Source organism: Nicotiana tabacum, chromosome 24 (genome assembly GCF_000715075.1).
Source record: "Nicotiana tabacum cultivar K326 chromosome 24, ASM71507v2, whole genome shotgun sequence".
Lineage (NCBI taxonomy): Eukaryota > Viridiplantae > Streptophyta > Magnoliopsida > Solanales > Solanaceae > Nicotiana > Nicotiana tabacum.
This window is the reverse complement of record NC_134103.1, coordinates 31,272,331-31,283,675: the sequence shown is the minus strand read 5'-3', so window position 1 is coordinate 31,283,675 and position 11,345 is coordinate 31,272,331. Positions and strand designations below refer to the sequence as shown.

At 39.4% G+C, this 11,345-nt stretch overlaps 2 protein-coding genes across 2 annotated transcripts; both read right to left on the bottom strand.

The window, feature by feature from the left end:
- Nucleotides 1-2,715: 2,715 nt before the first annotated feature.
- On the bottom strand, nucleotides 2,716-10,881 carry LOC107826881 (pentatricopeptide repeat-containing protein At1g62260, mitochondrial-like). Its single transcript, XM_016653917.2, is given in 5 exon segments — nucleotides 2,716-6,544; nucleotides 7,495-7,658; nucleotides 7,755-8,004; nucleotides 8,276-9,484; nucleotides 9,486-10,881. Coding segments are annotated over 2 exon segments (1,983 nt in total). The 5' UTR covers nucleotides 10,617-10,881; the 3' UTR covers nucleotides 2,716-6,544; nucleotides 7,495-7,658; nucleotides 7,755-8,004; nucleotides 8,276-8,632.
- LOC142178090 (putative late blight resistance protein homolog R1A-3) lies at nucleotides 6,058-6,477 on the bottom strand. Its single transcript, XM_075247417.1, has one exon. It carries the CDS (start codon nucleotides 6,475-6,477, stop codon nucleotides 6,058-6,060), a length of 420 nt encoding a protein of 139 aa, XP_075103518.1.
- Nucleotides 10,882-11,345: the final 464 nt, after the last annotated feature.

The window sequence follows — 11,345 nt, the reverse complement described above, 5'->3', positions numbered from 1 at the left end:
AACCGCTTGTTATCCTCTAATTAGTTAAATATCTTCTGTTTTTTTGGGTCCATGATCTGGGTCGGGTCATGGATTGTCGGGTGGGTGGACGCAATAAATGGATTGGGTTTGGCAAATGAAATTTGGTACTAGGAGTTTTTTTTCTTCCTCTTAGTATTTCTAATCAAAATATAATAGTTTTTCCGAGTTAATACCTAAAATCCCCCTAAACTATCAAGTTTTTGTCAGTTTCCAACTTAAACTATTCGAGTCCCCAAAATCCCCCAAATTATATTGTCCTTCATATTAAAACCCTCCCCCATTGCATTCTTAGAGGTGCGTCTAGTACACACTCCTAATTGTCTAAAAAACATGTCATGTAGCGCTACACGTGGCTATTTAACTCAGCCTAAAACTCGTCTAAACTATCATTTTTTTATAAGTTACCTACTTAAACTATCTGGTGTCCCGAAAAATCCCCTTGAACTATATTCCCCTATATATTAAAACCTCATGTTGGACTTTTAAAGGTACATTGGTCTAACTATATTAACTTATGGTTTGTACAAAATTTTTTTACATAGTTTATTCATGATATATTACTCTCGAATGGTTGATTAATTCTAGGAGTTTTGCCCAAAATAATATCTAATGTACTGTGTTAATTATAGGTTTAATTGTGATTATGCTTTATGCTAGACTCCAATTGATAAGTCTTTATTTGCATTCACTTTGTAGCATAATTAAAATATAAATAAAGGCATATAATGTTGTATTTCTTAAAAGTCATCTTATATTACGTAAAAAAGATTACACAAAATAAAATTTTACAAATAAAAAATCAGTTGCCCAATAAATATATTCTCTAATTTCAAATTACCTAAAGAAGGTTCAAGAGATTCAACTTTATTCTTTACAAGATGTTGAATTTAGTAAGAAGATTTAAATTGGTATTCTTTCAACAATATGTGTAAGACATGAAAGAAGACTAAAACAAGAAAGAGAGTAAATAATTTCCGAGAAAACAAGAGAGGGAGAAATTTTTCTAGAGGAAACTCATATGGAGAGCTGAAGAAAAAAGATTAAAAATGAAGAAGAAGGTGAATAACAAAGAAGAAAGGTGAAAAAAATAAGGCAGATGGATATAACTGAAATAAGGAGAATATTTATTAAAAAATATAAATTTGAAAGAGGGTTAGGCTAATTAGCCATTATTTTCTGTTAGGTAGCCATTTTGATGGTATTTTTCAGTTACCACGCGCTCCCAAGTGAGTATCTACACATGTTATGTAAGGTCGCGACAAGAGATTTTTAATACAAGCGGCAATATAGTTCAAGGGGATTTTGGAGACACCAAATATCTTAAGTAGGAAACTGACAAAAATGTGATAATTTAAGGAGGTTTAGGATATTAATTCTTCTATTTTTTCTTCCACTAGTCTATTGTAGTTGTCAATATTAGTGACTCCTATACACTTTTGACTCATTACTTTAAGATTTTATGATAATATAGAAACGTTATACTATTTTTTTTTCTGTGCAAGAAGGCTCTGTTAACAATTATTGATATAGACAAGTGTTTTTAAAAGACATTTTTGAGGCGAGTTCAGGAGCGAGGCACACCAAAAATGGCCTGAGGCGATGGTGGGAGGCGGAAGTTTTAAGAGGCATACGCCGGCAATTCGGGGAATATGCTCTGGTATTGAGGCGCGTTTTTGAAATGAGGCATAAGTCCAAGAGACTTTTTCAAATTAAAACAAAATTTGTTGAATAAGTCCTTATTATAATACTCAAATTCTCAAAAAATCAGTTTCTAATTACTCAAAAGTTTTGAAAAGGAACTGAAATATTAAATTTAAAAGTCAATTTCTTTTTAATTGCTAGAAGCCCTTATTTATGGTCTTTCCCGATTCTTTATTTTGTCCGCTAGTTTGCTACTATCTCCCAAAGACAATGAAAATTCAATTTTTTTTTGCAAATACAAAGAAAACTTCATTCTCCTCCATAGCAGCAAGTTCAAATTTCAAAATTGTAGGTTAGTTATCCTTTTTGTTTCTCCATGTAGAACACTTTATTTTTTCAACTCAAGTTACTTGTGCTTGTAGGAAATGAATAATGGATTATTTTGACTAGTTTTTTTTGTGGGGATGGAGCACATTTGTATATAATTTTCACTTATTTATAGTTTTCTTCAATTTTTATGTAAGTTTACCTATTTAAATATATTTATTGTAATTATATTATTTCATAAAATATTAAAAATTAAATACCCGTGAGGCTTACGCTCTGTGCCTCGGGGTTTACGGCTCGCTTTACCCCATACCTTTTAGAACATTGATATAGATTATCAATAAAATATCTCTCTCTCTCTCTCTTTACTTTCCATTCATCATTTTACCGTTCAATCGATTGTTTTAGCTATGAAGTGTGGTAGTATGACAGTAACGTGAAATTTTTCTTTTAGAACCAAATTCACTTGACATAAGAGATACTACTACTTAGAAATATATTTACTTTGAGAGTAAAGTTAGCAAAGACTGATTTATGAATTCATAAACTTTTTTCTTCGGCTTTGTTCAAGCACAAGTTAGCCACTAGATCATGAATTTGCAAGTATTTCAACTTGCCATTAGTAGGCTACTAGAAATTATATCCATCAAGTAACTTTCTACTACCTCCTCCAATCTTCTCTCATCGCTACATTGAACGAACCCTTCGGCCATCCAGAGTAACATCAATCGGGGTACTCTAGTTTTTGCATCCTCTCGAAGTACTCCCATAGATAGAAGACAATGTCTTAATGAACTGGTAAATACAGTAACTTAATTTAATTGCCAAGCTGCTCTCATTTTCAACTACACCAACATCGGACTTCAAATTATTTGCAACTTCACACCATTCTGAGCCAGTTCCTTTTCTTTGCAATGATTGCGCCAATCAAGACAACTGTAAGAGGCAGTCCGTAACAATATTGTGCAACTTGTAGTCGAATGCTCGGAGTTCAGGGGGCACGTTTCCTTTTCAAATACTTCTGCAACAATTTCCAACTCTCATCCCTACTCATGAATTGAAGACTAAGGATCATTATGTCTGTTACGCGGCGCCTTCCTGAAATTCCTTGGAAGGGCGACGTAAGGCTAAGCAACCGATGTCAGTGCAGTTGCTATGCGTAAACCGAGGTCCTCGCCGTATGCTAGACTAGATTGTCAGTGCCGTACGGAAAAATCAATGTCGTGAGCAATTGAGCAGCGGAAAATGAGCAATTGATGATGAAAGCTGATGATTGTATTGATGATGATGAAAGCTATTACAAGATGCAATGCGGTGTCGGGGGGAGAGAGACACCAGTACAGAGAATTGTTTGAATGTCTGAATGTTTGAATGTTTGAATGCTTTGGTCCCCCTTAATAATGCTTAAAAAAAATAAACCAAAGTTACATGAGTTGACCTAAGAAAGCTGTAGAAGCACACTGAAAATGAATGAAGTAAAACTACTCTATAATTACAATGAAAAGGACTTAGTCTTCTATGGAAGCAAGTCCGATGGAAGTAACTTTGTCTTGAGCATCAGGGTCTGCGCGCGCATTGCTGTGGGCGCGCGCGGCACTATTTGGATCTGCCAGCGGCAGGGCGCTGGTGCTTGGCATTGGGTCTGCGCCCGCGGCATTGTCGGTGCACGCGACGCTGATGGCATTCGCCAGCCGCTGGGCGCTGGCACTGATTATCGGTGGGGCGACAGAGGCGCATGCTCGCTTGTCACTTGGCGCTGCCGAGACCACGGGGCCGACCGTGGCGCTAGGCGTTGGGAGGCTTGCCGGGATGCCACGGGGCGCGTCCAAGGGGTCATGGGTCGATGATGGAAAGCAGCCCATGACATTCTCCCCCACCTGAGTTGGCGACGTCCTCGGAGCCTTACTTGCCGGATGATAATGATTGGTCAGGCTCTTATTGGCTGGGAGGTCTGTTCCCCTCGGTATTGTGAGATGTCTTCTGAATGATCTTCCATGCATTTCTGAAATGGCCTGAGGCGGCTGACATGGAAGACTGGATGGATTTTCCACCAGGCTGGTGTGTTCAGCTTGTATGTGGATTTCCCGATGCGCCTTTCAATGGAAAAAGGCCCGATGTAGCTTTGCAATAGGCGAGGATCTTGGGTCCTCTTTGCAAATAAGTTCCGCCTCGGGGTTCTTACCATCACTTTGTCCCCTGCTTGATGTTGGGCAAAGCGACGGTTTTGTTCGGCATACCTCGTTGCCCTCTCTTGGGCTTTGACAAGATAGCTCCGCACTATCTTCAAAGTTTGCTCCCATTCTGTCGAGAAACTGGCAGCTCGATGAGATGATGGCATGTTTGGTGCATTCACATTTTGTGGGAGTAGCGGTTGCTGTCCGGTAACAATTTCAAAAGCGCTTTTGTTTGTATGGGCGCACTTTTGTGAATTGAAACATAGCTGAGCAGCATCCAGAAGCTTCACCCAATGTGTTTGTGACCCGGTTGCAAATTGGCGGAGATATTCCTCCAGCATGTCATTGAACCGGTCTGATTGATCATATGTTTACTGATGATGATGGTTTGAGTTGTAACTCAATTTGGATCTGAGGCAACTGAAGAGTTGGGTCCAAAACTTGCTAGTGAAGCGTGGGTCACAGTCACTAATGATGTTGCTGGGCATACCCCAATGTTTGACAACATGAGAGAAGAAGAGTCGAGCTGTATCTTCTGCCGATATATTCTGTGGGGCTGCGATGAAGGTAGCATACTTGGAAAATTGGTCTACTACCACCATGATGGTTGCATGATTTCTGACCTTGGGTAATCCTGTGATGAAATTCAGGGAGATGCTTTCCCAAGGTCTCTGTGGGACAGGTAGCGGCTCCAAGAGTCCCGCTTGTGCTGAGTGATCCGACTTGTCCTTTTGGAATGCTTGACAAGTCTTCACACAATGAGGGGCGCCATGAGCTGTTGGACCCCGATGATGTGATGTCTGTTTGATGATGTTGAGGGCAGCCGGAACCATGGGTTCAGGTCTATTGGTTCCCTTCTTAAGCTGCATGGCCGTGATGTTTCTAGCGGCCATCTTCTTGGATATGCATGGTATGGTGTGGGGTTTGGCCCCGTTGTCTCCCATCATTAGGAGCATGTTGGCATATGGTAACGGGATGGTGTTGGTCTGCCTGAGGAATTCCAATCCCACTATCAGTTCGAAGTCATCGATGATAGCTATGTGTAGGTCGAATATTCCCTTGTATGGGCCAAGCTTGATTGGCACTTCTTTGGCTATTCCACTCACTTGCTGAGATGGAGAGTTAATAGCCTTGACACGACCCTTGCATTTTTGCACTGCTAGACCGAAGCGTTGAACCTGAGTTGAGGCCAGGTAGTTGTGGCTAGCACCTGTGTCTATCAATGCCCGAATAGGTCTGCCGTTTACTTTCATGTCAACGAACATTAAGGTCCTCTTTTGTGATGTGGGAGGCCTCTCGTCCGCCTTTGAATGTTTGAATGCTTTGGTCCCCCTTAATAATGCTTAAAAAAAATAAACCAAAGTTACATAAGTTGACCTAAGAAAGCTGTAGAAGCACACTGAAAATGAATGAAGTAAAACTATTCTATAATTACAATGAAAAGGACTTAGTCTTCTATGGAAGCAAGTCCGATGGAAGCAACTTTGTCTTGAGCATCAGGGTCTGCGCGCGCATTGCTGTGGGCGCGCGCGGCACTATTTGGATCTGCCAGCGGCAGGGCGCTGGTGCTTGGCATTGGGTCTGCGCCCGCGGCATTGTCGGTGCACGCGACGCTGATGGCATTCGCCAGCCGCTGGGCGCTGGCACTGATTATCGGTGGGGCGACAGAGGCGCATGCTCGCTTGTCACTTGGCGCTGCTGAGACCACAGGGCCGACCGTGGCGCTAGGCGTTGGGAGGCTTGCCGGGACGCCACGGGGCGCGTCCAAGGGGTCATGGGTCGATGATGGAAAGCAGCCCATGACATGTCTCATGACTTCCTCTGCCACTTGTTCTAATCGACTTGTTAACATAATTTTGGTTCCATTTCCACCAATTGGAAACATAATCTTAACTCATCCCATGCCTCGACATCCTATATTATCCAGGATAATGAGAAATCTTTTGCCCATCAGACATTTGCGCAACATATCAGCTATATCGTCATTGGGGTGCACATGGTGCTTAACACCTGTGACTTGCCCAAAGATGTTAATTAATAGCTTTCTCAGATTATATGTTTGCGAGATAATACACCACGCTCGGATATCAAAGCGAGAAAAAATAGAAGAATCTTTGGATATCATTGTGGCCAAAGATGTCTTGCCTAGACCAGGCATGCCAACAATAGAGATAGTATCCGATTCCTCTGTTTCTCTAGTCAGTAGATGAATTAGCTTCTCAGTATCATCCTCAAACCCCACAGATTCCTCTTCAGTTATTTGAATACAGCGTCTAGGAGTTGGAGCATTTTGATTGATGTTAACGTCCTCCATCCTAATAAGCTTTGATCTATTTTCTGATTGTTCAGGTGGAAATGCTTGATGTCAGAGAGCAGTGTACCTAACATGAATAAGAGCAATGACATGGTCAATCTCCAGTAAGCAATAAAAAACCAGTGATTGTAGAGGAAGAACCATAAAGATCAGAAAAAAAGGTGCAAACAAAGGTAACACTCCAGTTAGACTTTAGACAAAGATTAGGAACTCTTAATTCTCTGACATAGATATGCAAATTGCCAGTTATTAAACTCCACCCCCCCCCCCCCAAAAAAAAAAAAAAAAACTCTTGGATTCTTTTCTTTAAATGTTCCTCATTTCTTATATTATCAGTACAATTCATGAAAAGCTAATCAAAAAGGAAGAAGTATTAGGATTTCTTTGACTTTTGGGAAAACTAAAAGAAAACAGAACTCAATGTGCAAGTGCATTAAAAAACCAGTTCAATAGATATGCAAATCATAGAGGTACTCCCTCTATCCTAAAAGGCTTGACTTTTTCTTTTTCTTTACATAAAAAATGTTCACATTTTTCTAATTAATAATCCAATTACACAAATTTGAGACATCACACAAAAGTGTAGTTCTTGATCATCTTATCCACATCAAAATATCAAACGGTAGATTAGTCAATTAGTAGGATTAACTCAATAACATTTTTAGTCCCTCGAAAGAATCTATATCCCCAATTTCTAGCATCACTAAGTATTTATTATCTCAATACATAATTTGCAAACTGGGAAATTTCTTGTCCACACAGATCTTAAAGATTTCCAGCCTGACAACATAAATATGAGGACGGGCCGACAGTGACCGATGCTCGAGATCTAGTGACAAGACTGTCTTTTGTCCAAGAGAGAGCAGCATCACTAACTGAAAATCTGTCCGTCTAAAAAATAACAGCTTTGACATGGGCGATTGCATATTTAGCTCTAAAAATCCAATTCCAGAAGCAAAATTATCATCAGTCTGGAATACAGCAGAAACCAGGTTGTTAGTTCTAATGTTGGATTACCTGAGCTGCTGCCCCAGTCTTTGGTAAAATAGAATGCATCCGATTTGTGAAATCAACGAATTAACCATTCAAAAATTGAAGGAGTATTCTCTTATCCATCTTCTTTGATGATGTTTATTATTGCAAAACAAGTAAAGTTTCTTTTCCTTCATTGTGGGTTGAATCTGTAGAGCCAAGACTTAATAAGAAGCGTACACTTCAATATAAAAATCCCTGGCTTTAGCTACATTATTGTGAAGCAGTTTGGAAGGTGGTATTACCTTCCCAGTTATAGGTGCAAATAGATTAGCCAAGTTCTTTTAAGTCACCACAGTAGAAAGCTGATTGATGCTTCGAAACCACCAACCACTTGAACAAATATGGTAAGCCAGATTTCACGATCATTGCCATCTCCAAGAAACTCTAAAAGTACTCGCAATGAAGATGGAGAAGTCTATGAGGGGCCTGCTCTTAAGATAACTCAGACACAATATATTGAAGAGCTCCAAGATCTTATCTCCGGCGTAAGAGCTGAAAACATTAGGACTACATAAACAGTATGCCTCTCACATAACTTTCTAAGCTGTCACAATAGACTAACCTTGCCACCAATGGATATGATGCCAAAATTAGAAGTTACAGATGAAAAAAATCAAAATGCTATAGAAGTTAAGGTCATATGCAAAAACAAGAAGATTGACTAGTTTACCAGAGAGAGAGAAAGAAGGAGCCAAAGATTGAACGAAGAAGACACAACTGTTTACTGAAGATAAAAAGTGAGAAGAATAAGTCACAAGCGAACCTGGCGATCATGCGATGCTATCAGTAGAGTCCATGCCTGTGTTCATGGTGTTTCTTCATGAAACAAGCTTCTGCCCCACTGTATTCACTATGCCCAATTCTTTGAACTCCAGCACTTAAATGCCCCACTGTATTCACTATGCCCAATTCTTTGAACTCCAGCACTTAAACTGCAGACATAAATGCTCCAAAACATCAATAGGGGTTTAACAGCATTGTCGAATTATTATTCATAGCAAGGAATATTGCAAATGCTCAGCAGGATGTACATGACATTTCCTTCAAATGATTTAAACCCCAAAATAGACAACTCGGTCCAAATTCTTCGTGTAACCAAAATTTATAATTTGAGAAATCACTATGAGGAAGTTGAGCCCATCCTGCTATAAGCGGGTTCTTTCCTTATATTATTCGTTTCCATCAACACTCTGATTTCATTCGCATCATCCCACCTTCCAGCATCGGCATACATGTTATATAGCAAACAATAAGGGCCTGAACTCTCCGGTTCCAGGCGCATTAGCGCTTCAGCTGCTATTCGCGCAAACTCAACATTGTTGTGCACCCTACAAGCACCTAACACTGCACCCCAGACAGCCTTATCTGGCTCCACTGGCATAGTGCTAATCACTTTCATGGCCTCCTCAAGCTGTCCATCGCGGCTAACAATATCTACAAGGGAGGCAAAATGCTCAACCTCAGGTTTGATGCCAAATTCAGAGTCCATTGATTTAAAATATAACCGACCTTGTTCCACTAAACCAACATGAGCACACGCATTCAGAACTGAAATGAACGTGATGCGAGTTGGCCTCACTTTAAGGCACTTCATTAATTCAAAAAGCTCTAGGGCTTCAAATGCAAAACCATGAGATGCATATCCTCCGACCATTGCATTCCATGAGATTACGTCTTTTTGAAATTTCATATTATCAAAAATTGTCCTTGCTTCATGTATTGCACCACATCTTGCGTACATAGTTATTAGGGAATTGTTTAAAGGTATATCTGGTATTACAGTCTTTGACACTAGCTGATGAATCTGCATACCCAGAAACAAAGCCACAGTTTCAGCACAAACACTTAGAAGTGAGGAGAGTGTGTGCCTATCAGGTTTCTCTCCTGCCTGTTGCATCTCCATGAAAAGCTTTATTGCTCCTTTATAGTCTGCATTTCTTTCACACCCAGAGATCATGGAATTCCAAGAAACCCGATTCCTTCTGGGGCATCCTTTCAAAATAATCACGGGCCAATTCCAACTTCCCCGTCTGTGCATATCCAGAGATTATTGAATTCCATGATAGTACATCAGGATTTCGCATTTTAGAGAACAGGTTTGATGCTTCATCCATATTTGAGGCATGAACATAGCCACTAACCATTGTGTTCCATGAAAATGTATCCCTCTCCATCATCTGATCAAAAAGCTCTCTTGCAGAAACCATAACTCCGGCTTTGATATAAGCCATGATCATGGAATTCCATGATACCACATTTCTCTCAAATCTCCTATTTCTGCTAATTTCTTGACCACTACTATAAGAAGGAACTTTATCAAAAAGGCGTCTAGCATCACCAACCCTTCCTTTCTGACCATATCCAGCAATCAAAGTGTTATAAGCATGAATCAAATCTTCTTTCCCATCATTGCTTTCTCCAAATTCATAAAGAACATTTTCAGCCTCATCCAATTCCTCATTCTGGATCAAACCCGATACAAGGGCACCAAGAGAAGCTGAATCCCTCTCCGGCATTCTCTTGAAATATTCAACAGCAGTTTTCACATCCCCATTACGCAAAAATCCAGAAATAACCGCATTCCAGGACACAACATTCTTATCAGGCATACAGTTAAAAAGCTTCAGTGCCTCATTCATTTTTCCAGCTTTAGCATACCCACTAATCATCGTGTTCCAGGAAATGAAGTCTCTGCCAGGCATTTCATCGAACAATTTTCTACCTTCCTCCAAATGTCGACAGGACAGATAACCAGAAATCATTAAATTCCAGGAGACAACATCTCTCTGCGGCATTTTATCGAACAGGTATCTTGCTTTCACAATCTCACGCTGTTGCACGTACCCACTTATCATTGAGTTCCACGTAACCGTATTTCGATGCGTTAACATACCGAATAATCTTCTGGCATCCTCTACTCGACCATTTCGAATTAAATTCGTGATGTTCTTGTTCGCTCTACGTATGTCTGGAGGAGTATCAGAAATCTTGGTCGAACGACAACGTATTAGTTGACCAGAAACATATGGTGCAATGAGATGGCTTAGTTGCCTGTTTATTGCAGACCTCCTTAAGCTGCTTATATTCCGGCACCAAATTGCCATCGCCGAGACTTATGAATGCAAACAAGTTTAAAGGTTTTAGGCTATATTAGTTGTATTTGAGAGGTTATTAGATATTAAAATGTAATTTGTTACTAAATTTATTGATCTGTTTTGGTAACAATTGTCTTCAATCGTCAGAGGAAGAAGAAGAATACCTAGTGTTCAAAAACAAAGTGGGAATTGATCATTTTAATCAAACTTTGCGTCAAATTTTAAATTTGGTTGTAGAGATCATAATCTAATTTGCCTTTAATAGATAAGTCCATGAATTCTTGTTTGTTCTTGTTAGATATTACTTTAATTTGCTTTAAATGTTTGCTATGATGACCATAATTCCATTATTATTAATATTATTATTATACTAAATTCACTAACATGTTACCTAAAATTGTTATCTCCAAACTAAAATAGTGATTGAGTCTGACTCAAGCAAATCAAAACGTTCCTTTTGCGCCAAGGTTCCAAATAATATATTGAGATAGAATAGATCGATGATCCTTTAGTCATTTAATAGGTTATTGGAAAAAAAAAATGGCATGTACTTCCCCTAGTCCCATCTATCTTCAAAAAACACTTATTGTTCAAAAACAAAGTGGGAGTTGAACATGTTAACTAGACAACGGGTCAATTTTGAATTTGGTTGTCAAGATCATAATCTAATAAGTATGCATTTACTAGATAACTTCATACTTGCCAATTCTTATTAGATTTTATTTTAATTTGCTACTA